Consider the following 21,740-nt stretch of genomic DNA (forward strand, 5'->3'; position numbering starts at 1 on the left):
AGGCTGCCTGCCACCTGCCTCTGTTTGGGCTTCCGTTTTTGGGATTTGGAAGTTGGTTGTCAGGTACTTAGAAGTTAACTCGCTCCGACCTGGATCTTGAGGAGCTGTTGTTCTTGTTCACAGCACTTCGGCATGTTTGTAATTGAAGTCGCTGCTCTGAGTGGAGCTTCCAGGTTTGCAGTTGGGTTTGTCCTGAGGAAGCTGGGGGAAGGCTGGGGACCCACAGCTGGGAGCCGGGGCGCAGCGTTTCCTCTGGTGCAGGAGCCTCTGCTTCGAGGTGCAGTGAGGCCAAGCACGTAGGCGCTTCTGCCAGACGCCCGCCTTTCAGGGAGCTGGAGAGGGGGGCCGCAGCGGCAGGAAGTGGAGATTTGTTTTCCTTGAGACATGAACGTGACCTCTGGGGGCCAGGGTCAGAGTCCTCGGCAGCATATGCTTCCACTGGCCTTGCACAGAGCTTGGGCATGTCACTGAGAGCTTCCTGGCCTGTGTCTCTGTGATGATGCCCAGTGCCTGTGGCTCTTCTGTGAGGGCACTCAGTCACAGGCCCGGTCGGGTCCCTAGGAGGGTGGACGGGCTTGGGGCTCAGACCTGAGTGTGAGTCATTACACAGACCGCCCCTGTGACCTGGGCCTCTCAAGCTCCACTTCCTTGTTTAAAAATGCACCAGGTTTCACCATGTAAGAACTTGTTCATTATGCTTCAGAAGATTGGAGACTGACGAGAATTAGGCTTGAGATGGATTAATGATTGTACATTGAGCATTGACCCCCCTATACTGAATTTTATTGTTGTTAACAACCATTTGATCAATAAATATGAGAGATGCCCTCTCAAAAAAAAAAAAAATGCACCAGGTGATAGAGAATTTAAATGATGTATCGCTTAAGGATGTTTGGGACAAGGGTAGCAGTCCCTGTTCCCTGCTGCCAGCCCAGCACCTTGGACAGGTCACTCCCTTCCCTGGACCTCCACTCCTCCCAGATGGAGCTTCCACTTCCAGAGCTCAGATGAGAGGCAGTCCTCAGCTGCAGCTGTCAGGCCCCTGCCGCAGGGGCCTGAAGAGGTGGTGACTCTTCATGTTACCAGAGCAGAGGCCCCACAAGGGCAGCCCCAGCCCCGCGGGGATGAAGCAGGGTGTGCATCCCCACTGTCTTCATGGCCCAGGAGTGTCTGCCTGCTCTAGGCTTTTGGGGAGGGCTGATGTCACTGCATGGCTGGCAGGGGTACTCGTACATGGCTGAGTCAGGTGATGGCACGACAAGCTTCCCTCAACCTTTACCTGTGACTCTTGGCAGGTCTGCACCCCTCTGCGCCTTAATCTGGTAACTCCCCCCACTATAGAGCATGAGCATGCCTCTAGGCCAGAGCAGTGAGACTGGCACCGTCAGCGGTCTGCTCATTGAAGGAAGTGGCCTCTGGGACAGCTGCCCTCGGGAGGCTTGTGTTTGAGCAGAGCTCCCAGGGGCGGCACTATGGGCACTTGCAGTCAGGGCTAGACCATTGGTTTCGATGACAAAACTTACGAAGAGCTGGGCCTTGTGCCCCCACATTCCTGATGCTTTTGTGAGGAGACTGGCCAAGACCCATGAGGCTAGACAGTCTCCCCAAAGGGTCCCATCTCCCACCTGCCCATTGCCCATGATCCTCACGCCCCCTGCTTGGTTCAGGACTCAACAGTCTGTAAAGGGATGTCAGGGACAGCCAGCCCCTTACAGCTCTGTGCGCTTGTGAGCAGTAATAGTGTTCTGTGGCCATTTGCTGCTGGGAGAAATGAGAGCTTGTCACCCAGAGCTGGTGGTGTACCTTCAGTAGTAAAATTTGGACCTACTCAGTCACCTATGAAGCTAACTTTTGATACAGTGAAGGCTGCATGAAATACACAGTGAGACATAAAGTAAGTGTTTGGGAAGTGCTTTCTTTTTCAGTTTGTAGCATTTATGAAAGTGCATAAATTTCCAAAATTTAATTGTGGACTTTCATCTTCAAAAGGATTCTTGCAAATATGGGTAAAGGCTACGTACTAGCTGAATTGCATCATATAATAAAACATTCTGAATGACATGTTACTTTCGTAGTTACAAGAATTTCGTTTGCACGTGGATAAGGTACCTCTCAAAGGAAGTCCCCGTTGTTCTTGGAGAAGCGGCCTGGGAAGTGCAGCCCCTGCATTGGTTGGCATCTGTCTCTTACGTGAGGTGGCAGCTGTTGATGTCTTCAGCACAGAGGTTTTCCTCCTTGAGAGGATCAGTGTGTGTTGCTAATGTGTTTTCTCCTTTCCTTCAGAATATCGACATCACAAACTTCAGCAGCAGCTGGAATGACGGGCTGGCCTTTTGTGCTCTCCTGCACACATACCTTCCAGCCCACATCCCATATCAAGAGCTGAATAGCCAAGATAAGGTAGGCAGCCCACAAAATGGCCTGGCTCCTGACATCCTCCTCACACGGGACAGCAGAGCCTCTGCTGGTGGGGCCACGCACCAAAGTGCTGGCTCTGCGATGGCCTTGTCCCAGCTTGGTCTCCTTCTGGGTGGCAGTTATCTGCCCTGACGCACTTTGTATGTATGGGTTGAATTGCCCAAGTGATGACATTCCCAGTGGGAGCCATCAGACTTCTTGGGTAATGACCTTTAGTTTAGGGTCAAGGGCTCCATGCAGAAGTGACCAAGGAGAGCTGCTGAAGGCACGAAATGCTGGGCCGCACCAGCCCCCAGGCCACCTCCTGCCATCTCTGGGCACAGGACTAAGCTGACAGCACCAGCTCCATGCAGCTCAGGCATCCCATTCAGGAAGCTGCTTGGGGACAGGGTCAAGGGACAGCTCCTGCTGAGATGGGCACTGGGAGAGGACCCAGGCCTTCTGGTCCCCTAGCTACCCAACCTCATCAGCCCCTCCCACCATTCAGCCAAAGGGGAGGAAACTCATTTGACAGGTGTTACCTATTAGCCTGTGGGGTCTGTGTCAGGGTAGCTCAGGGCAGATGTGTCAGAAGTGACCCTTTTCAGTAGTGAGGAAAGAGAAGACGTCTGGGAGTCACAAGGATGGAAGGGCCCTGCGAGGGGGGCGAGCCTGTGGCCCAGGCACTAGGTGAGGGCCGCAGGGTGGGTTTGTTCAGTACCATTGAAGGTGCGTGTCTGTCTCCCAGACTCAGGGTGGTACAAGTCACCTTTCTCCTGGCCTTGCTGTCCACCCCAGTCACACCGTTTCTTTTACAGCGAAGGAACTTCACCCTGGCCTTCCAGGCAGCTGAGAGCGTTGGAATCAAATCCACACTGGTGAGCCCCCTTCCCCGAGGACTACTTCAGTTAGGAAGGGCTTCCTTCTTCCTAGTGGAGACTCTGGGTGGTGGGGTGGCATCTGAGGTGGCTGCTGGGCCAGTGACCCATGGATGGTGTGCAGACAGGCAGGGAGTCCCCTGTCCCAGGGGCACCGTGCGCCTCCCAGGAAACAAGTGGGGAAGCAGCCTGGCTGGGATGGTGATTTTGGCCGCAGCAGCGACCTTGACTTCCTTAGTTACCTTCTTCTTTAACTGAAGCCTTAGGTTCAGAAGAAAAACAAGTTTATAAGTGTCACTGTTAAAGGCATGTTCCAGCAGGTCTGTCTGCCTTTTGTCAAATTGGAGGGGGAGGGTGGGGGATTGCTGAGTCCCAGGAAGCTGGCTATAGAGGTACAAGTGGGTCTCCCTTTGCTGAAGGCCGCAGTGAACCGCTGCTCACAGCGCAAGAAGTGAGTCCCAGAAAATCCGCATTTCAGGGTCTCCCTTAGGTCTCTGCTCGGGGCCTGCAGTGGCCCCAACAGATGGGCTTCTGCTGATCTCTTGCCTCGTCCACTATCTGACTTCTTGGAAATACTGTGTCCAAATGCAAAGCCCAGTTGTTCCACACCTAGAGACGTTTTGATGAAATGAACCTTATGCTTAGGGAGTACAGGAATGCGCACGCATCATCAGTACGCAGCTGGGTGTTTCCTCACAGTAAAGAACCCCAAGGGGCCAAGTCCGGGAGCCCAGGATCCCCCTTGGGGCCTCCCTGGGCCACCTCTCCACCCAGGAGTACCTGTCAGCGTGACCTCTTGTTACAGCTGGGTAGCTATTTACATTTCAAGGTGTTCACATACGGAGTTTCATGAATATACCCTCTCAATTCATAGAAATAACGCTTTTTGGGGGTGGCTTCTATTCAGTTGTATAGCTAGAAAGAGCTAGTTGTTGAAACATCTTCCATTATCTGGATAGTTCACATCACATGTAAAGTTCTAATATGCAAAAAGTGGGCTGTTTCCCCACCCTAAGGAACTGTTAGTCAGGATTCTTATATTGAACAAACATTTTCTTTTTTTTCGATACCAAGTCACTAGTAGGGTGGCCTTTCCATCCTGCAGGCTCTGGTGGCCTGTTCCATGTCCCTCACCATGGAGTGGCTCCCTCAGAAAGTCGCAGGAGTTCTCAGCAACCATGATCCAGGGCCTCCAGGTCACATATCAAAGACCATATTTTCCCGTGTTTGTTTTCCTACAGCATCAGTTAACATTTCACAGGTCTTGGTGATTACAGGTGGCTGACATGGCTAAGGGCATTCGAATAGTGAGGTTTGCCCGGCACACAGGTTCTCCCAGGGTGGTGACTAGGCCAAAAGGGCTTTCAGAAGCGACTGCAGGGAAAGGCTTAGGATGAGAGGCAGGCGTGAAGCAGAGAAGATGGAACCCCTCCAGCCCTGGGGGGCCGTGGTGGGAGCAGGGGAGACCCTCGTATGGGCTCTGAGGCTGGGCTTGGGCAGGAGTGGGGAGCCGGGGGACCATGCTGATGCCCAGGGAGGAGGGGGTCCCCAAGTGTAGGAGCAGGCATCCCTGCCAGGCCTCAAAGGTGTGTATCCGGCCTAGACGAAGAGCCCTTCAAGGCCCCACCCAGTCCCAGGAGCCTGTATTGCAGTGGCCATGAGGTGACCTGGAATGCCAACCAGTCCTCTTCCTTCTCTCAGGACATTAATGAAATGGTGCGGACTGAACGGCCCGATTGGCAAAACGTGATGCTGTACGTGACAGCTATCTACAAGTACTTCGAAACCTGAGCACACCAGGAGGACCTCCCAGTTACCAGGCAACGCCAGCACCATTAGCTACGCACCCTGTAAAGCTTTCAGCGACTCTCTGGGCTGCCCCACAGCGCGTGAGCCTTCAGCCTGGCGCCTCTGGGTCGGGAGAACTTGGGCCCATGTGGCCCGCAACTCAACCCAGGCACCTTCCACATGACCCATCAGTCAGAGGTTGGCGTGGACTCCGTACCATGCACTGTGTGCCTCCAGAATTCTCCTTCTGAAGATATGTCTGAATTTCGTTAGTGTTGTGGGGTGCCAGAGGCCCGTGAACAGCTCAACTTGGAAGGGGATTAAATTATGCTGGCAGCTCATGGGGTCAGTGAAAGCTTCAGCCACAGCCTATCTGCAGTGCTCGTCAGAGCAGGTCCTGTCACCCATGAAAACCACGCAGGGGTGGCAATGTCTGACGGGCTCCTGCTTCCCGGTGTTGGGTGTGTAGGCCTCAGCCCTTCACAGGGGCTCGGATTCAAGGAGTGGGTCCAGAGCAGTGGGACAGCCCCCTTCTCTGTGACAGGGCTGTCCTAGCCAGTGCAGATGACCAAGACTCATGTTCCCGGCTCTCAGGGTCTGCTGCTGTTGAACGATTCACGGGCTGGGCCTCCATCTAGACGCAGGCCAGGGCTCCTCCGCCGATTCTCTGCTGACCTGACCTCCAGCTTCGTGGGGCTTGGACACCCAGCTCTGACTTCAGGTTTCTAGTCAAAAGAATTGGTCATAAGGAGTTCTTCTAGTTAAAAAAATGTTTTTCTCTTAAGAGCAATATTGGGGGAAATAGCTCTTTTTCTCATAGTACCAAAGTTGAATTGTTGTAGGCGTAGATATAAAACCCCAAATGTGGACATGGTGAAAGCCGGGAGTGAGGTGAGAAGGAGAAGCTGAGCAGCTGGAAGGAGGCCGGACAGCGCAATGGAAGTCACTGCATCACTGGGATGGGAGTCCCAGGCAAGGACTGACTAAGAACGTGCCTTAACTCTCCTGACGAGGGTGCCCTGCACAGAGCGTCCTGGAGGCCCCCGGCGCCGCAGCCAAGTGAAGGAGCTGGTTCCCTGCCGTGCCGCCCTCTCCAGGCCCAGTGGGCGTGAACCAGAGCCTCATCACCAGCTGTCTGTTGAGACGCCTCTCAGGCTGGGACCCGGCCCTTCTGGGGAGCAGGGAGCCCACGTCTCAGTACACCTGACACAGGAGCTGCTGGCTCAAACAGTGTCAAGACCCGTTGCTTCAGAATGCAGCTCGTCTGGACCCGCACTGCAGCGTGAGGAAGAGCTGCCCCCGGTGAGGCAGGCCGCAGGGTGGGGCTCACACAGGCCCTCTGGCCCGCGCGGGGGCTGTGGGCTGTGTATGTGCACATGATGCTCCAGACCCGGAGTCTGACACGTGAGACAGGCTGTGCACACGCGTGGGGCCATATCAGGCAGCTGGGAAATTGCCGGCAGGCATGCCCAGATGCCCTGACCCAGTAGCTCTGGCTACTACCCTAACGGGAGGCTGTTTGCGAAGTGCCCACTTCAGCTGATAAGGAGAGGCCCAGTGAGTGGAGCCCAGGCCCCACACACACCAGAAAACCCCAGCAGATCTCTGCCCCATCCTTCCCGACTGGGTTCTGTTCTGGTTTCTATTGTGTTGGCAGTGGCCCTGTGCTATCAGCTGAAGGACTGTTAGGGTGAGATTCATGTTTTTAAATATCTGTACCTGGTTTAGCTGAGTGCCATGTTTTTGTTTATTTATTATGTTGGGGCCGGTTTCGTCTTAGGAAGGAGAAGCCTCTGCTGGTCTGCATTTCTCACCTGTGTCCCTTCCCAGCCAGGTGGGCCAGCTTGGCTGCTCATGCTGTTGGGGGGTCATCTTGGGGAAAGGAAGCTGCTGCTGCTGGGCTGTGACCAGATAGCTGACATTGTCCTAAATCATACCCTGGGGTCGGTGACAGGGCAGAGGATGGCTGTGGGGAGGGCCCACTGGGCTGCCCACGTTTGTACTTGGGTCCAACAAGTGAGAAGATTCCAGAAGCATGACTTTTGCTTTTTCTAGCAGGATCCTTCATGGTATGATTCTAGATGGTCATATTACCTAAAAGTGACACACTGAGGTGCTTTTAGTCCAGTGGCACTTGGTATGAAGCCTCCAGGAAGTCGTTTCGCCTCTTCTCCCTTCAAGCACAAGCTCTACTGCAAAAGGGCCAGTTAATTCCTGTTTCTCTCAACCACGGGCTTCTGCTGACTGAGGATACCTTTTTATTTTGTTCTATTAAATATTCTTGAATGTATTAAAATTGCTGAAACACATCAGGCTTGGGCATTTCTAGCTCTCCATTCCCTGCTGCCCTGCTGACATCACTTGACCAGGACCTTTGCCCCCCCCACCCCCCGGTACTGGCAAGGGGAGGGCACCTGAGCCCAGCCTCCATCCCTGCTGGCTGCCCCTCCCTGTAGTTAACAGGCCTGGAGACCTGGCGGGGGATCAAGAGTCCCCAACCCTGGGCTGCAGCACACAGCTACAGCCTGGGCCAGTGCCTGGACCTGAGGGGGCGGCTGGCCTGGTGAGGCCTGTGAGGGCTGAGATGCTGGGGCAGGTGCCAAGGCCCCGGGCGCACTGTCCCAGCTGCAGTACGAGGACAGAAGCCCTGGGATTCCTCAGCCATAGCCCAGACACGGGCTCTTTTGGTGGGTAGGGGGTGACTTGGGTTTTTTTTTAGAAATGTATCTTCTTGGAGGTAATTTTCAGAGTATATAAAATTACAGAGAAGAAAAAAAAATTATACCACTCAGAGACAACCAACCAGTCAAGCCTTTTTTTCCATGTGGCGTGATGATGAATTCACGGAGCACAGCCCAGAACAACACTGCATCTATAATGTTGCACCTGTCAAATGTCACATGCAGAGGGGCTGGTGGGGCCACCTCTTGTGCACTGGATGACCTGGGGTGTCCTTCCCAGGGTCAGGAGCCCAGGCAGTAACTGACTTCCTCCTGGGGAGCCCAGGAACCCCACTAGCCTGAGTTGAAGTATATCCTGTGAGTGCTTGAGAGCCCCCTGAATGGAGCTGACAGCCACAGGCATCCATCATGGCCTGACGTCAGTGCTCAGTGCCCGAGACCTCGGGTTACAGAGCTGGGCACCAGGAAGGACTGAGTGAGGACCGCACGTGGCTCCAGCCGCTCCCCAGCCGCAGAGCCCAGGGCTAACGTTCAGACAGGTCTCGTGTGCAGCGCAGGAGGAGAGCCCCTGCTGGACCCTCAGCAGCAGGCGCACTGGGGGCAACATGGGCTTAGATGCTGCTCTTCAGGTATGGGGGTTGCTCGCCCCAAAACATCCTGCCTTGTTCCAGCTGCCTCAGCAGCTGGCCAGGGAGACCCAGCCCCGGGGCCCTGCTTCCCCCAGCTTGGCCAGGGTAGCACCTCTGGGAAGGGAGTCATTGCTGCCCTGACTTAGGGGAGGTTCTAGAATCTCTCTGGTGGTGGCTTTGAGGGGTGGAAGTAAGAAAACAGGTGCCTGGGGAGGGGAGAGGTCCAGAAAGGGTTTCTCTCCACAGCTTCACAGGGCCGGGGGCCATGCATGGTGGCATGCAGAGGCCAGCTCTCTGGTCCCATCCTCAAAAGTGCTACGCCTCCCGTGGCTTTGGTTTGGCCTGAGTTCTGTTGAGGTTGTCCTTCAGGTGGATGATGGTGACAGATACAGGGTCCTGTGCCTCTGGCACTTGCTCCGCATCAGTGGGTAGGGGCAGGGTCCTCCCCAGGGCCCCACATTGCTGGAGAAATGCTGGCTGGAGCTGTGACCCTACCAGGGCAGGAAGTCAGCGGGCGCAGCCTGTGCACCTGTGCAGGAGGCGGGCTGGGGGCTGGGCAGGACAGGGCTCTGTGAACACAGGGAGCAAACCAGGCCAGGAGACAGGGCCGAGGGCGGGTCAGAGGTGTGGAGTGTGACCAGCAGGGCCTGCCCTCTGTGCCACCCAACTGACCGACAGGCTCAGAGCAGGGGAAGGCCCCAGGAGCCACTGTGGACGTCTCCACTGAGTGTTGGGGCGGGAGGGATCCTGCAGTCCTAGGAGACAGGACAAGAAAGGCCAGGGAAGAATGATAGCCAGGCCTGTCACAGCACCCCTCGGGCAGGAAGCAGGGTGCACCCGGTGGGAGGTGAAACACCTGTGGCCCCCACCTCACTGAGGTCTGCTGCCAACACTTGTGATGGGCTGGGGTCCTTCCCACATCTGCAATATGGTAACCCCAAGAAGGGGCTCCTCCTGGACCCTATTACTAGGCAGGTTACTCTCTGAAGTGGGTTCGGGAGGTGCCTGGCAGGGCATGGGGGCCGGGGGGCAGCCAGTTTGATGTTCGGGCAGCTCCCCACTGAGGGCCATTCTTAGGAAGGCCCTGGCATTCAAAGGGCTGCCCCTGCCCGCATGTAGCCCAGGACAGGGCCCCACTCCCATCTGGGCTCAGTTTCCACATCTACACGGGTGTACCCAGACCCGCTCAGAGGCATACGGTGCCTAGCAGGGATGTTGTCCGACACCCAGAAGCCCACCCAGACTGACACATCCTCCCAGGCAGGAGGGTTGGGGGGCCGGAGCTTCTGTGGCCGCCAGGGCTGCACGCCGCCTGGGGAGCTTCCTCCTAGGAATCTGCTTTCTTGGAGCCTGCCTCAGTCTCAGCATAAACTGGGGCCCTGGGAGGTGCCCCAGGGCCTCGATTCCCGAGCCCCAGGATGTGCGCAGTACCCTTTCCCTCTGGAGAAGTTGGTGAGCACCCCAGGATGGCCTGGCGGGCTCAGGGGTGCTGGCCCCAGTACCCACCCAGGGCTTCATCCTGGGTCTGGCATTTCTCCCTGATGTGGCCCAGCTGGCCCCAGACCAAACAATCAGGCCAGAGCCCACCCAGGTGCATCCTGCACAGGAACAAAGCCGGTGGGTGGGGCGGGCATGGGTAGTCTGGGAGCAGACTTCTGGAGCAGGGGAGAGCCCAGCTAGCCCTGTCATCTGGCCTGTGGAGCCTGGGCCTGGACGGAAGGAAGGGCTGGCACTCACAGCCATCAAAGCCCGACCTTGGGCCTTGCAGGAAAACCAAGGCCCAGAGGTAGAAGATAGAGGCTGCCAGGGCCATCCCTGGGCTCCCCACCCTCAAAGCTCCCTTGAGCCTGGAGAGCCTCCCAGGCACCTGCACAGGGGCCTCCCCCAGCATGACACCTGAGAAGCACTCAAGGCTGAGGGCACAGTGCTGGTGAGCACAGCAAGGCCACATCTGTGGAGGTGGCCCTAAGCTGTGGTGCCCGGAGGGTGGACCCTTCGGGTCAGGGCATGGCAGCAGAGGGTCCCACAGGAAGGCCTAGGGAGCAGATGTGAGTCAACCTGAGCAAGTCGACTCCCTGCGGGGAGGCAGTGTGTGTGAACAGACCTCCCCCGAGCCTGCCGAACTGGAGGGTCCTGGATGTGTGCTGTCTCCAGGCAGTGGCTTCACTGGCGATCTACACAAAAGCATGCGAGAGAGGACGCTGAACCACTGGAGCAGCTCCTCCAACAGGCTCCTGTAGGGGAGGGGCTGCTGTAGGGGAAGGCTGGGGGCCCAGTGCTGCCTTCAGGGCTGGTGGTTGGGAGGCCTGGGGAGCTGCTGTGGGGCCGGAGCTGAGCCAGGCGCTGCCTGAGCACCCGGTCTTGAGGACACGGCTACCCTGGGCCTGGGGCACCCATGCTGAGTACCAGGGGTGAGCTCTGAGGTCTCTAGCACTCAGGCCCTGAGACTGCTCTAGCTGCAGAAATGAAGCCTTCCGTCCCTGGGCTCAGGGCACAGCTGGTGTGGGCCAGATGTGTGTATGGCTGGCTCACACGTGGAGAGATTCTGGTGGGAACGGTGCTGGCCCCAAGAAAGGAAATGGCAGGGGAGAGAACCATCATGCTGGGGGTTAGGGGGACTAGAATGGTCCCTGGGGTTGTCTGAGTGTTGTCTCTGCCCTATGAACCCTCATACATAGTCCCTTCCTGGGCCCACGTGACTCAGGCTGTTTCCTTGCATGTTTATTGAGTGACAACTTGGATGAATATGAGCGGAACAGGTGTGAGCAGGAGGGTTTTGTCCCCGCTTGTCGTTTACCCAGTGTGGTGGCCCAGAAGCACGGGTGGGGAGCCAAGGGCCTGGGAGAAGTGTTTCCTGGCCAGAAGGTACCCCTTGACTGCTACCGTAGTCTGACTCAACTCAGCTCAGATGTCATGGCACAAATGAGTCCCATTTTACAGGGGAGACAACAGTGTCCCTCAAGCCCCTTGGGAAAGTCACAGCACCAGGGCAACCCCAGCTGGTGGCTTCAGAGGCAGGGTCCCCAGCCAGTGTGGGAGCTCCTTCAGTAAGGAAGCTCCTTGGTCCCCCACTACCCTCACCAATGGAGGTAAATAGGAGGAGGGCTGGGGCTGCAAAGGCCTGGACTGGGGTGGGGGCAAACAGGGTGACAGGGCCAGGTTGGAGGTGGGGAAGGTATTCAGGGCGAGGGGGACATTCCCAGTCCATGAATGCCTTACCCCATGAAATCTCGGGGTTTATTACTCTCAGCCTGCCCTCTCCACGCCCCACCACCTCAGGGGCCCCACTGACTATGAGACACAACCGGGATCAGGGATGCAGAGCTGGCTGGGTGGGGATGGCAAGCAGATTTGGGCCCAGGAACTAACAGGGGAGGCTGCCCAATGACCCAGACTGAGTCGTGCAAATGACAGCACAGCCGGGGCTCTCACTTCTCGGATGGGCGGCAAGCACCTGGGCTCCCGCTCCACCCACCCTCTCCTCCCCGCTTGTGGTGCTGCTGGGGGAGACGGGGTGCTCCTGCCCGTGCCTCAGCCCCGGGGGCCAGCCTGGCCCTGGGCAAGCCCTTCTCTCCCGGGCCCCTCACCTCTGCCCTGCCAGCCCCAGCAGGTTGGGGAACACAAGGATTCCTACAAGCCCTGGGCCACCGACGCCCTGGCCCACTGATGCAGCTTGTCCCACTGTGCACAGAGTCAGGGTCACTCCACATGGGTCCAGATTTGAGGGTCGAAGGCGGGTTGCCTTGTATGGCTGGGCTGGGGCCATGTGGGGCTGTTTCCAATTTGAAATTTCCAATTTGAAGTCTCCTGAACAAGGGCTGCCAGGGGTTGAGGGCTGGGGGGGGTGGACTCCCAGCCAAGGGTTTAAGATTCCAGGTTAGTCTGTGGTGCAGAAGGTGACAGGTCCCCCCTCCCTTTGCTCAGAGAAGTGGGAGTGGGGGACAAGGCTTGGCTGGGCATCAGGGACTGTAAGAATGGGGGCCCCTGGTCCAGAGTCTAGACTGGAGGAATTGGAGAGCTTCCTAGAGGCATCCTCTGAGCTGAGGTGCCACTCCACACCGCCACTAGCTGCAGCAAGGCCCAGGAAGGGAGGCAAGGGCAGGGCCAGGCGGAGCAGCACCCCTGAGGGCCCCCGGATGCCATGCTGAGAAGGCAGGGCTTTACGCCTCTGAGACTGGGGAGCTACAGACAGATTTGAGGAGGAGCGAGCCCTGGGCACTTCCTGGGTCACAGACCGACAGTGGGGAGGCGATGGCACCGAGGCACTGACCCAGCCCGGCTCCTCCGAGAGGCCCCGAGAGGCCGGGGCATCCCTGGGGTCGTCTTGTGAGGGAGTGCGGGCGGGGGTCCAGAGGGCTTCGCAGGGCCAGGAGGACGCCGGCCCGCCCCTCATCGAAGGGCAGGGCGTGTGGCCCCGGAGGTAGGGGCCGGAAGGGACGGCAGCCGGGAGAGCTCGCTGGGGGGCTTCCCGTCGGGGCCTCGCCCTGCTGAGGGCCTGGCCGGGCTCCCCCTGCGCCCAGGGGCCGCCCCTGCCCCCTCCGGGCCTCGGTTTCCCCGCGGGGCGGGGCGAGGACAGCGTGGGTCTCGAAGCCGCCTGCAGGGGGCGCCCGTGGGCGCCGCGGCCGGAGCCCGAGCACGAGCGGCGGCCGAGACAGCGGGAGCCGGCGCGCGAGCGGCAGGTCAGCCGGGGTCCGGGTCCGGGGTCCCGGCGGGCGGGCGGCGTGGGGCCGTCGGGGGCCGCGGGGCTGGGAGGGGCGCGTGGCCCGGGCCGCCCTCCGCTGGGGCCCCCGGCCGCCCCGACGCCCTCCTCCCGCCGCCCGGGGAGGGAGTCCGCAGGCCGGGGTCCGAGTCCTGCCCCGCGGCGGCCCCGGGAATGGCGGGCGCACGGGCGGCGCCGGCGCGATCGCCCGTCCTAGGCCGGTCGGGGGTAGGGCGCCCACCTCCCGGGCCGTCCCGAAGCGGCCCGGGTGGGGCGCGGGGTCGGCGCGGAGCGAAGGGGCGCGGGGCGCGGCGGCCCCCGCGGTGAGGGGTGGGGAGCAGGCGTCGGGACCCGCAGGAACCGCGCGGGGGGCGTCGTCGGTCCGTCTGGGCGCCGCGGGCGAGCCGCGGGGCACGCGGCGAACCTTCCGGACACGCCCCGGCCGGCCTGGGCCGGGGACGCGGGGACGCGGCCCGGGGAGGGCGGGCGGACCCCCGGGGGCGAGAGGGGCCCCGGGCGGAGCAGCCCGGACGGGGACCGGCGCCCGGGGGAGGCGCGGCGGGCGCGTCCCGTGGGCAGCGGCGGCGGAACCGGGCTCCGGGCACCGCGAGGCGGGAGGACGGGCCGGGCGATGCGCGCCGCCGACTGTCCCGGCCGGCCGCCGGGCTGCCCCGAGCTGAGGTGAGAATGGCGGGAATGGTGGCGGCCCTCGAGGGATTTGGGGCAGAGCCGCCCAAGGGATCGCGGCGGGCGCGGGCCAGCGAGGCGGGAGATCTGCGCGTTCCAGCGCGGCCACCCAGCGCTGGACTTGAAGTTCCCAGGCTGTGCAGTGGGAGGGAGGGGGCGGCCCTGCGCCCCACGACGGGAAGACGGAGAAGCGAGACGCCGGAGGGCAGCTCTCCCCACACCCCCTCCCCCGGGACTGGAGTCGTCGCCGGCCCCGGGAGGGTGTCAGGACGCCCCCGCCAGCTCCCCCTGTGCCTGGTAGGCAGCTCTGCCCCGAGGGGGCCTGTGCCCCTCTCCGTCTCTGCTGTCCGGTTGCCATGGCCTCACAGCCCTTGCGCCCGCTGGAAGATTCTTCACATCACCTCCGTGCCCAGGTGGGGCTGCCCCAGTGTCCCGGCCTTGGGGGCCACAAGGAGGAGCTCTTTGGAGCCCAGCGGGCCGGGGAGGTTGTTGTGGGGTTGGGGTCTGCCTCCTCAGCTCCGTGGCTGGTCCTGAAGACTGTGGGCGGCTGGATGCCCTGTCCTGTGGGCTGACCCTGTCCCAGGGCGGGCAGGTCCATGGCAGAAGCCCCTCACTGAGGCTCACCCACCGGCCGTGGTGCTCGGCTCTGCCTTTGACCCTTGGCGTCTTCTGCCAGTCCCCTGGACCACCACCCCTCTATTCCCATCCCCTAAGGGCAGACTGGCTTCAGGGCTAAGCTGGCTTCCCTGTTCATAGCTTCAGGGAGGCTGAGGGTAGCCCAGGCAGGCTGGCAGGAGACAGGCTCTGGGCCAAGCTGGGCCTAGCCAGCCTCTGGGGACTTCCGTTTTGCCTCCCTCGGATTGGCCTGTGAAATGCAGGTCCCCAGCCACACCCTGGTCCTGTCCTCCGGGAGCCCACAGCCTAGGAGGGCAATGGCGGGCTTTAAGGGCAACCCAGTGGACCAGAGATTTTGATGCCCAAACTTGGGTTCTGGTCTTGCCTCGTTGTTCACTTGCTGGGTGGCCTTGGGCAAGTCACTGCCTCCGAGAATCTGGCCTTTCATCTGTAAAACAAGCTCCATATGAGCAATGTTGAATGCACAGGATATAGTGGAGAGTGAGAGATAGGCCCTGGCTGCCAGGGTGGCGCAGGGCAGATCAGAGTACAGTCAGTGTCTGCACCTGAGTGGGGGAACCCCAGAGAGAGTGTTAGCATTCAGGGGTCAGGGGCACCGGAAGGGACCACTGTTGACAGAGGGAGATGCCAGATGGAGCTGGCTTGGGAGCAAGCACTTGACTTCAGAGCACCACACCTACAAAACTGAGAGCCTCTGGGTGGCCCTGGGCAGTGCCTGCTGTGTAGACCACAGACCGGGGGGCGCTCGGCAACCTGAAATGCCACAGTAGCTCTTGCTACCACCTAACCTGCCTAATTCCTGAGCAGTCTTATCCTGGTGAGCTGAAATCATCACCCCATCTGGTGAGGTCTGTCTTGTCCATCACCAACTCAAGCTGGGCTCTGAGAGGTGTGCACACGGGAGAGCGGAGGGGAGGATGGCCAGATGGACAGCGAAGTATAGGCTGAGAAGGGGTGGGTGTGAGTGTCAGGGACGCCGAGGAGACCGTGAGTCCCGTGCAGAGTTGGCAAAAGGAATGATTCCCAGACTCCAGGCAAGGGGTCTGGGCCCAGGGAAGCATCAGTGGCTACAAGAGGGAGGGGTTGCCCGGTGGTCTGGAAGCTGGAGGGGCAATGCCTGAGGGTGGGGCCCTGGAGGTCTGTGCTGGGTCCAGATGGGGAGAGGGAAGTGGGAAGTGAACAGAAACTCAGAGCTGGGATGCAGAGAGGAGCCCCCCCAAGACCTCCTGGGCAGGGCCTGGGAGCTCCAGGTGGTGGGAAGGAGTTTAGTGGCAGAGGTCCCCCAGCCTCTGCTCACAGAATCACGGAAGGGGCTCCTGCCATGCAGAAGCTGTGGAATCCTGCTAGAGTCTGGAGGGTCTGGGCAGAGGTGAAGAGCAGCTGCCCCTCAGTCCAGCCTGTGGGGGGGGCACCCAGGGAATGCAGGGTGCTTCAGCTCTCCAAGACCCCCTCGGGCCGCCCCTGACACGCCCGTAAGCCTCCCCCAGGCTGGAATCTGTGGATTCCTTGCCTGGAATCTCTCCCCCTCTTCCCTGTCCTCCAAGTCCAGCCCAAACGGCCCCTCCCCTGCCTCCCAGATTCCCCTGGGCCCCTCCCCCCTTATGCAGGACAGGCCTGTTTCAGAGGTGCTGGGCTGCGGCCGGTGCCGTCTTTCTGCAGCTCCCACCTCTGTTGCCCCTGCTCCCACCAGCCCAGCTGCCACCCGGAGGTAAGGCTGCCTCGGTGTGCCATGAAGAGGGGGACAGCACCCCTCTGGTGCCTCCCTGGTGTCTGGGCGGGCGGTCCTTGTCTGCCCATCTGTCACGGGGGCTTCCATCTCTGTGACTTCTGCAAACTCTGACCTGGCTAATAGGGCCACCGAGCGGGCCGAGAAGCAGTGGCAGGACCATGCTGGCATTGGTCTGGCCAGCCTCCTGCCCTCTCCTTCAGCCTCCAGGGCTGCATCGTCCCACCTTTGTTACAGGGACCCCAGAGAACACAGACGCTAGTGGGCCTGGGATGGGACCCCGGAGAAGCCTGCTGGATGCCCTTTCCCATGGCCCCTTCAGGCATCAGAGTGCCTGTCATCCCGCCATTAGAGGGCTCATCTGAGCAAGGGCCAGTGCCCAGCACCTCCCAGGATAGAGCTGCGCTGAGGGGATGTCTGAGTGAGTGTGGGGTGGAGCGGGAGTGGGGCCCCGGCTGGAGCCCTTCCACCCCAGGGTGGGCGCCCAGCACCTCATGCAAGGAGTGGCCTCTTGGAGTGGGGTGTCAGGTGAGGTGGCCAATGAGGGGGTGAGCGGCCTCCTCGGGCTGGGAGAACCTGGTCTCTCTGGCCTGTGGCCTGACCCCGAGGGAGCGACAGGGGGAGCCTGGGTCCCCAGTGGGGAGAGGGGTGTCGTGGCAGGCCTGTCGTCCAGGGAGTGGTGATGTGGAGGTCACTCTGGGAACCCGGCTCAGCCCCAGGGACTGAGTAGCAGCCGCCCCAAGTGGCTGCTTGGGGAGGGGGCACCACCCGTGCCCGCCAGGTCTTGAGGTTGCTCCGCAGCGCGAGGGTGGGAGGTGGCACCAGCACGTGGGGGTTGCTCCCCTCCGGGCAGCAGCGACAGACCCCTGCCCGGCTCTGATCGATGGGCTTGGAGAGGGGTCTGGTGGGTCCTGGGGCTCTGGGAGGCTGTGTCCAGGCTGGGCCCCCCCCGAGAGACTGGTCATGGCAGAGCTGGGGGGGCGTGCGGCAGGAGCAAGCGCTGCTTTGTCTTCGCTTGTCGCCCTCCCCGCACCCCAACTTCTTCTCAGTCTGCCTCCCGTGTCTCTCAACTGTGTCCCTGTAGACTTTGTCCCCTGTGAGGTTTCCGTGAGAATTCCTCAGCACCATCTTCAAGTCCCCGATGGTCTCCGCAGCTGTGTGCACGCCTCAGGTGACCCGCCCTCCGGTGCGCACTCTCCCAATCCCTCTGTTTCTCATTTCTGGGATTTCACATTCTTTTTGCTCATACGCACCTGTTCTTGTTTATAGATGCCACTCCTTTCATTCCTTTGAAGGTCCTAAATATCTTTGAAAATCATTATTAGGTCGCCCTGTTACCTTCGTCTCGTCGGGAATGAGCCCAGCTCTGTATTCCGGATGCTGCTGCTCATCTCCCTTAGCCTCCTGTGCCTCGAAGCTGGTTTGCAGGCTCACCTTTCACGGGAGTCGAGGCCCGGGAGGCAGGGAGCAGCCCGCACAGCCGCGTGGCACCGGCTCCCAGAACGGCCTCCTGGGACGGGTCTCCTTCGGGGCCCCGCCATGGGCTCAGGTCCCTGCGGGGGCCAAGCTCGGCAGCAGGTGGCCCACAGCTCGCTGCGGTCCGGCAGTTGGGACCCTCAGGACGGGATTCGGGAGCCCGGGAGTGGCCCCAGCACGTCCGACAGGTCTGAGTCCCTGCGCCGGGCTCAGTACCTCGCCCTTAGCTGTGCCCAGGAGCAGGTGTGTAGGGTCCTGCCTGGAAGCTGTGGGTACCTCCGTCCGGCAGGCTCTGGGGGGTGCAGCTACCATCTGGGCATGTGTACAGAAAGCCTCCCTCATCTGATGTACAGGAGCCCGAAGTGGGCCAGGAGATAAACGGGTTTCGATTAACTGGAGTTTCGATTAGAGTGGCCAGGCTGGGGGGGTGAGGAGCAGGGTGGGGAGGGGCGGTTTTAGGTCTGACTTCTGGGAATCCTGTGGAGTTGTCCTTTCAGAGCTTGTCAGGCCGGCTCTCCTGCGTGTGTCTTTGGTTCGTATGCGGCAGCATCTGCCCTCTCTGCCCTGTCCCCAGCGAGGCACAATCACAGGGAAATATTACATTATTAGTACTTAGTTTCCCCTCCTGGCTAGCAACAGATGACTCCAGGGTTAATCAGATGGAGCCACCAGAGAGAGAGGAAATTGCCAGGTCTCGGCACCGCCCCCGGGCCCCTTGCCCTGGGCCTCGACCTTCCTGTCTGCTGCTGGACGCCTCAGAAGGGAGGGGAGTACAGAGGGGCCGGGAGGCCCCAGGAAATCTTCCTGCTGGGTTTTCCTTGGGCATTTCCCCCAGTTCTTTTCCACCCTTTATGCTCATGCAAAGGCTGGGAGGGGTCCTTAACGTCTCTGGGCCTTAGCTTCTTCATCTGTGAGGTTGGGCTCCTGGGACCAGTGAGAACAGCACAGATGACCTCTGACACCCCCCCAACCTCATTTTTCAGGCTCCTGAGGAGGCTGCACAAGCTAGTTTGGAAGGTCTGAGGTAGAGTCCTAACACCCAGGCAGGTAGCCCCTGGGTGCGTGCAGGGTTTGGTGGCCCATTGGTGGCAGGAGCCTAGTGGCGCATATGCTCTTGAGCTGAATGTGTGTGCTGATTCCCAATTCTTATGACACATAGTAGCTCGAAATCGGCCATAATGGGAGCATTTGCCCTGCAAGTCTGGCAATGACCACAAGGCAGGACACCCCAGCCCTGGGCTGATTTTCTGGCCAACCACTGGGAAGCTCCCTGCGGTCGCGCAGACCAGCTCCAGCAGGAAGCAGCCCCCGCCTGCTCCCTGCCCGGCTGCCCCTCTACCCCGCTGCCAGGGCTCTACAGCTGTGCTCCACTTGGCGTTGGGAGACTCTGGATTAGCGGACACCCAGGGTATCTGTGGGGCACTGGCAGCAGCTGGAGGAGGCTGCAAGAGTGCTGCTGGGAGGGTAGATGGGGAGCTGGATGCATGAGGACACGGCCTTTCCAGTCTCGGTGGGCAGGGGCATTAATGCATCGTTAGTTCCTTGCAGGACTGACGTGAGCAGGAGGACCTGTTGTGTCCAGGGAGATTTAGGAGGGCGCCCAGGCCTAGTGGACAGCAGGAAGGTGTTGGTAGGGGTGCACAAGGTGCTAGGGAGACCCTGGGGCCTGGGGTCCGTGGGCAGCAGGGGCTGCCGGGAGAGCCTCACCAAACAGAGAGTCGGGTGGGTTAGGCCCCTGGAAGTGCGCTTTGCCAGGAGACGTCCTGTCTCCTGGGGAGTCGGCCCGACACCACGGCAGGGGCTGGCTGGTGCTATGGCTCCATCTGCAAGGGCTCTGGGAAGTGGGCTGCACGGCCTCACAGAAACGTGGCACGCTTTGGGTCAGGTGGTTTGTTGGTGGCCCCACCTCATCTGTCCCCGGGGCAGGTCGGCCCCTGAATCTGGACAATGGTCTGGGGCCGAGTCAGCCTTCTCTCCTGGGCTGGTCAGATTGGCAGAGGCTGTGGTACCTCTCGGCACAGATCATGCCAGGGTGAGGAGGCTAGGAGGGCAGGCGGCTCTGGCCACCGGTGGGAGGCAGGGTCCCTGGAGCTCCCTGGACCTGGCCAGGCAGCTGGTGGTGCTGGGCCTGAGGGCCCCAAGGTAGGAGGCAGTCCTGGGCCTGTCGTTTCCCTTCTGCGGAATGAGCATGAGACCCTGGATAGGCAGCCTGTCTGTTGGGGGTCCCCTGGAGGTCACTGCTTTGGGCTCAGGCTGGAGCATGCAGAGACGCTCAGTGTGTCCAGGGGTGGCAGCAAGAGACTCTGCCAACGGTTGGCTGGCAAATGCCCCCAGCGTAGCAGAGGCTCGTTGTGGTCCCTAGGTGGTGAGGTGGTGGTCCCTGCCAGGCCTGAGAGGGGCCCTCTGTACTTGCCGCAGCTGCAGGAACCCCCATTTCCCAAGGACTTGGCCTCTCCTCTCCTGCTCCCTGCTGTCCGGCGCTCCACTGCCAGCCGCCGAGTGGGCCTGGGGAACAGCCCTCGGTGTGGCTGCAGCCCAGACCCGCCCAGCTCCTGCCACCGAGGCCCACGGAGTTAGGAAATGGGGTTCGTCTGTTGCAGCCATCCGGCACTTCCTGGACAGGGCTGGGCGGGGTGGGGAGGTCTGGCCCTTTGAACATGGTGAGGGACCACAGGTGACCTTCTCCCAGGATTGCCAGTCCCACTGTACCCCTCGTGTCGTGGAGGAGTGAGGGGCTGCAGCCTCTGAGCCCACGCGAGGGCAGCTGGGAGGCAGCTGTGGGCCCTCCGTCCCCAGGCAGGTGGCAGCTGCTGCCCACGTGTACCAGGGGCTCCTCAAGGGTCCAGGACTGGAGGAGAGAGTGGATTCGGCATGGGGTGGGGGCACCGCTGGGTAGTACCTGTGAGTGTGCCAATACGGGGGCAGAGGTGGTGGGGAGAGGTAGTGGGGGATGGAGACCACTTCACAAGCTCAACAGGGGAACACAGGCCAGGGTGCTTGGGCTGGGGGAGGCCAAGACCTGTACTTTGGCTTCCCAGAGGTCAGTAATTCCTTACGTGTCTGTGACATTCGACTCGGGGGAACCCTTTCAAATCTGTCTGTTTCCTTTTTCCTGAATCTGGGGGGCCACTGAAATGGCACTGGCAGCTATCTGGGATCCAACCTCTCTCCTCACTGTATCAGTGGGGAAACTGAGGTCTGGAAAGGAGAAACCCTTGCCCACCGCCCTCCAGCATGTCCTGGCTAAGTGCCCTGCCTTCTGCCCGGCACCAAACTGAATTCACAGTCCTGGTGTCAGGCAGGCAGAGGAGCAGGTTGGGGAGTTGGCGTGGGAGGAGGGAGGGGAGGGAGGGGAGGGGAGGCGAGGCAGCTGTCCCGCCCCAGTGTGCATCAGCTGGCAGGGGCTCTGAGTGGCGGGCTCCCTGCTCCGCTGCCACCAGTGCAGCCCCGCGAGGGCAAGGGGCTTCCCTGCCAGCAGCTGGAGATGGGACCACATGGGCCCCAGGCCCCTAGGAGGGGGGACTCTGGGCCTGCTCCTTACCAGGCAGGGTAGGTAGCCGCTGCTGGCTCCACAGAGTGCTCCGGGGGATGCAGCAGCCTGAGGCTGGCTGAGGAGGAAGGTAGGTGGGCCTGGGCAAGCCCGAGGGGCCGTGGTGGTGGCCGTGGTGGGGAGCTAAGGGACCCAGGAGACGGGCAGGGCCACCACAGAAGGCCCGAGAAGCTGAGCACCGGAGGCTAACACGAGTGACTTAACTTTGAAAGATTCCCGGCTCCCCTAGAGAAAAGCAGAAACTGGGGCTGGTGCCCAGCTATGTCCAGGGCGGGAAGGTCATTCTCACGCTGGTGCCTGGCCCGCAGGGAGGGTGCTGGCGAGCTGGGGCTGCGGGTGGCCCCTGGGGATCTTCAGCTGCACCCAGCTGGTGGTCCAGCCCTCACAAGGCTTCTCCCTTGGCAGGTGCTTAGGAGCCCTGACGCTGAGCTGGGTGGGCCGCGATGCTGGAGCCGCTGGAGGGGACCTGCTTTCTGGAGGCGTGGAGCTAGCTGCCAAAGCCCGTGGGGAGCCCCCCCACCGACAGACCGCTCTTGGCTCCTGTGGAGGAGGGGCTGGGGCCTGGGCAGGGCCACCGCGCTGCAGCTATGGAC

The 21,740-nt window shown here is 60.7% G+C and overlaps 1 protein-coding gene across 8 annotated transcripts in view; it reads left to right on the forward strand.

Annotated features, from left to right (window-relative positions):
- The window catches only part of SPECC1L (sperm antigen with calponin homology and coiled-coil domains 1 like), a 147,248-nt gene extending 125,601 nt beyond the window's left edge, over window positions 1-21,647 (forward strand). For 7 of the 8 annotated variants that reach the window (XM_073223332.1, XM_017663222.3, XM_017663224.3 and 4 more), the window contains 3 exons: window positions 2,284-2,400; window positions 3,216-3,275; window positions 4,977-7,383. In XM_073223332.1, coding sequence (XP_073079433.1) covers window positions 2,284-2,400; window positions 3,216-3,275; window positions 4,977-5,066 — 267 coding nt within the window. In that variant the 3' untranslated portion in view covers window positions 5,067-7,383. Of the gene's footprint in view, window positions 1-2,283; window positions 2,401-3,215; window positions 3,276-4,976; window positions 7,384-21,552 lie in introns of those variants that run through there. The other variant, XR_012125740.1, reaches the window with a different exon arrangement.
- Window positions 21,648-21,740: the final 93 nt, after the last annotated feature.

This window comes from Manis javanica, chromosome 15 (genome assembly GCF_040802235.1).
Source record: "Manis javanica isolate MJ-LG chromosome 15, MJ_LKY, whole genome shotgun sequence".
NCBI lineage: Eukaryota > Metazoa > Chordata > Mammalia > Pholidota > Manidae > Manis > Manis javanica.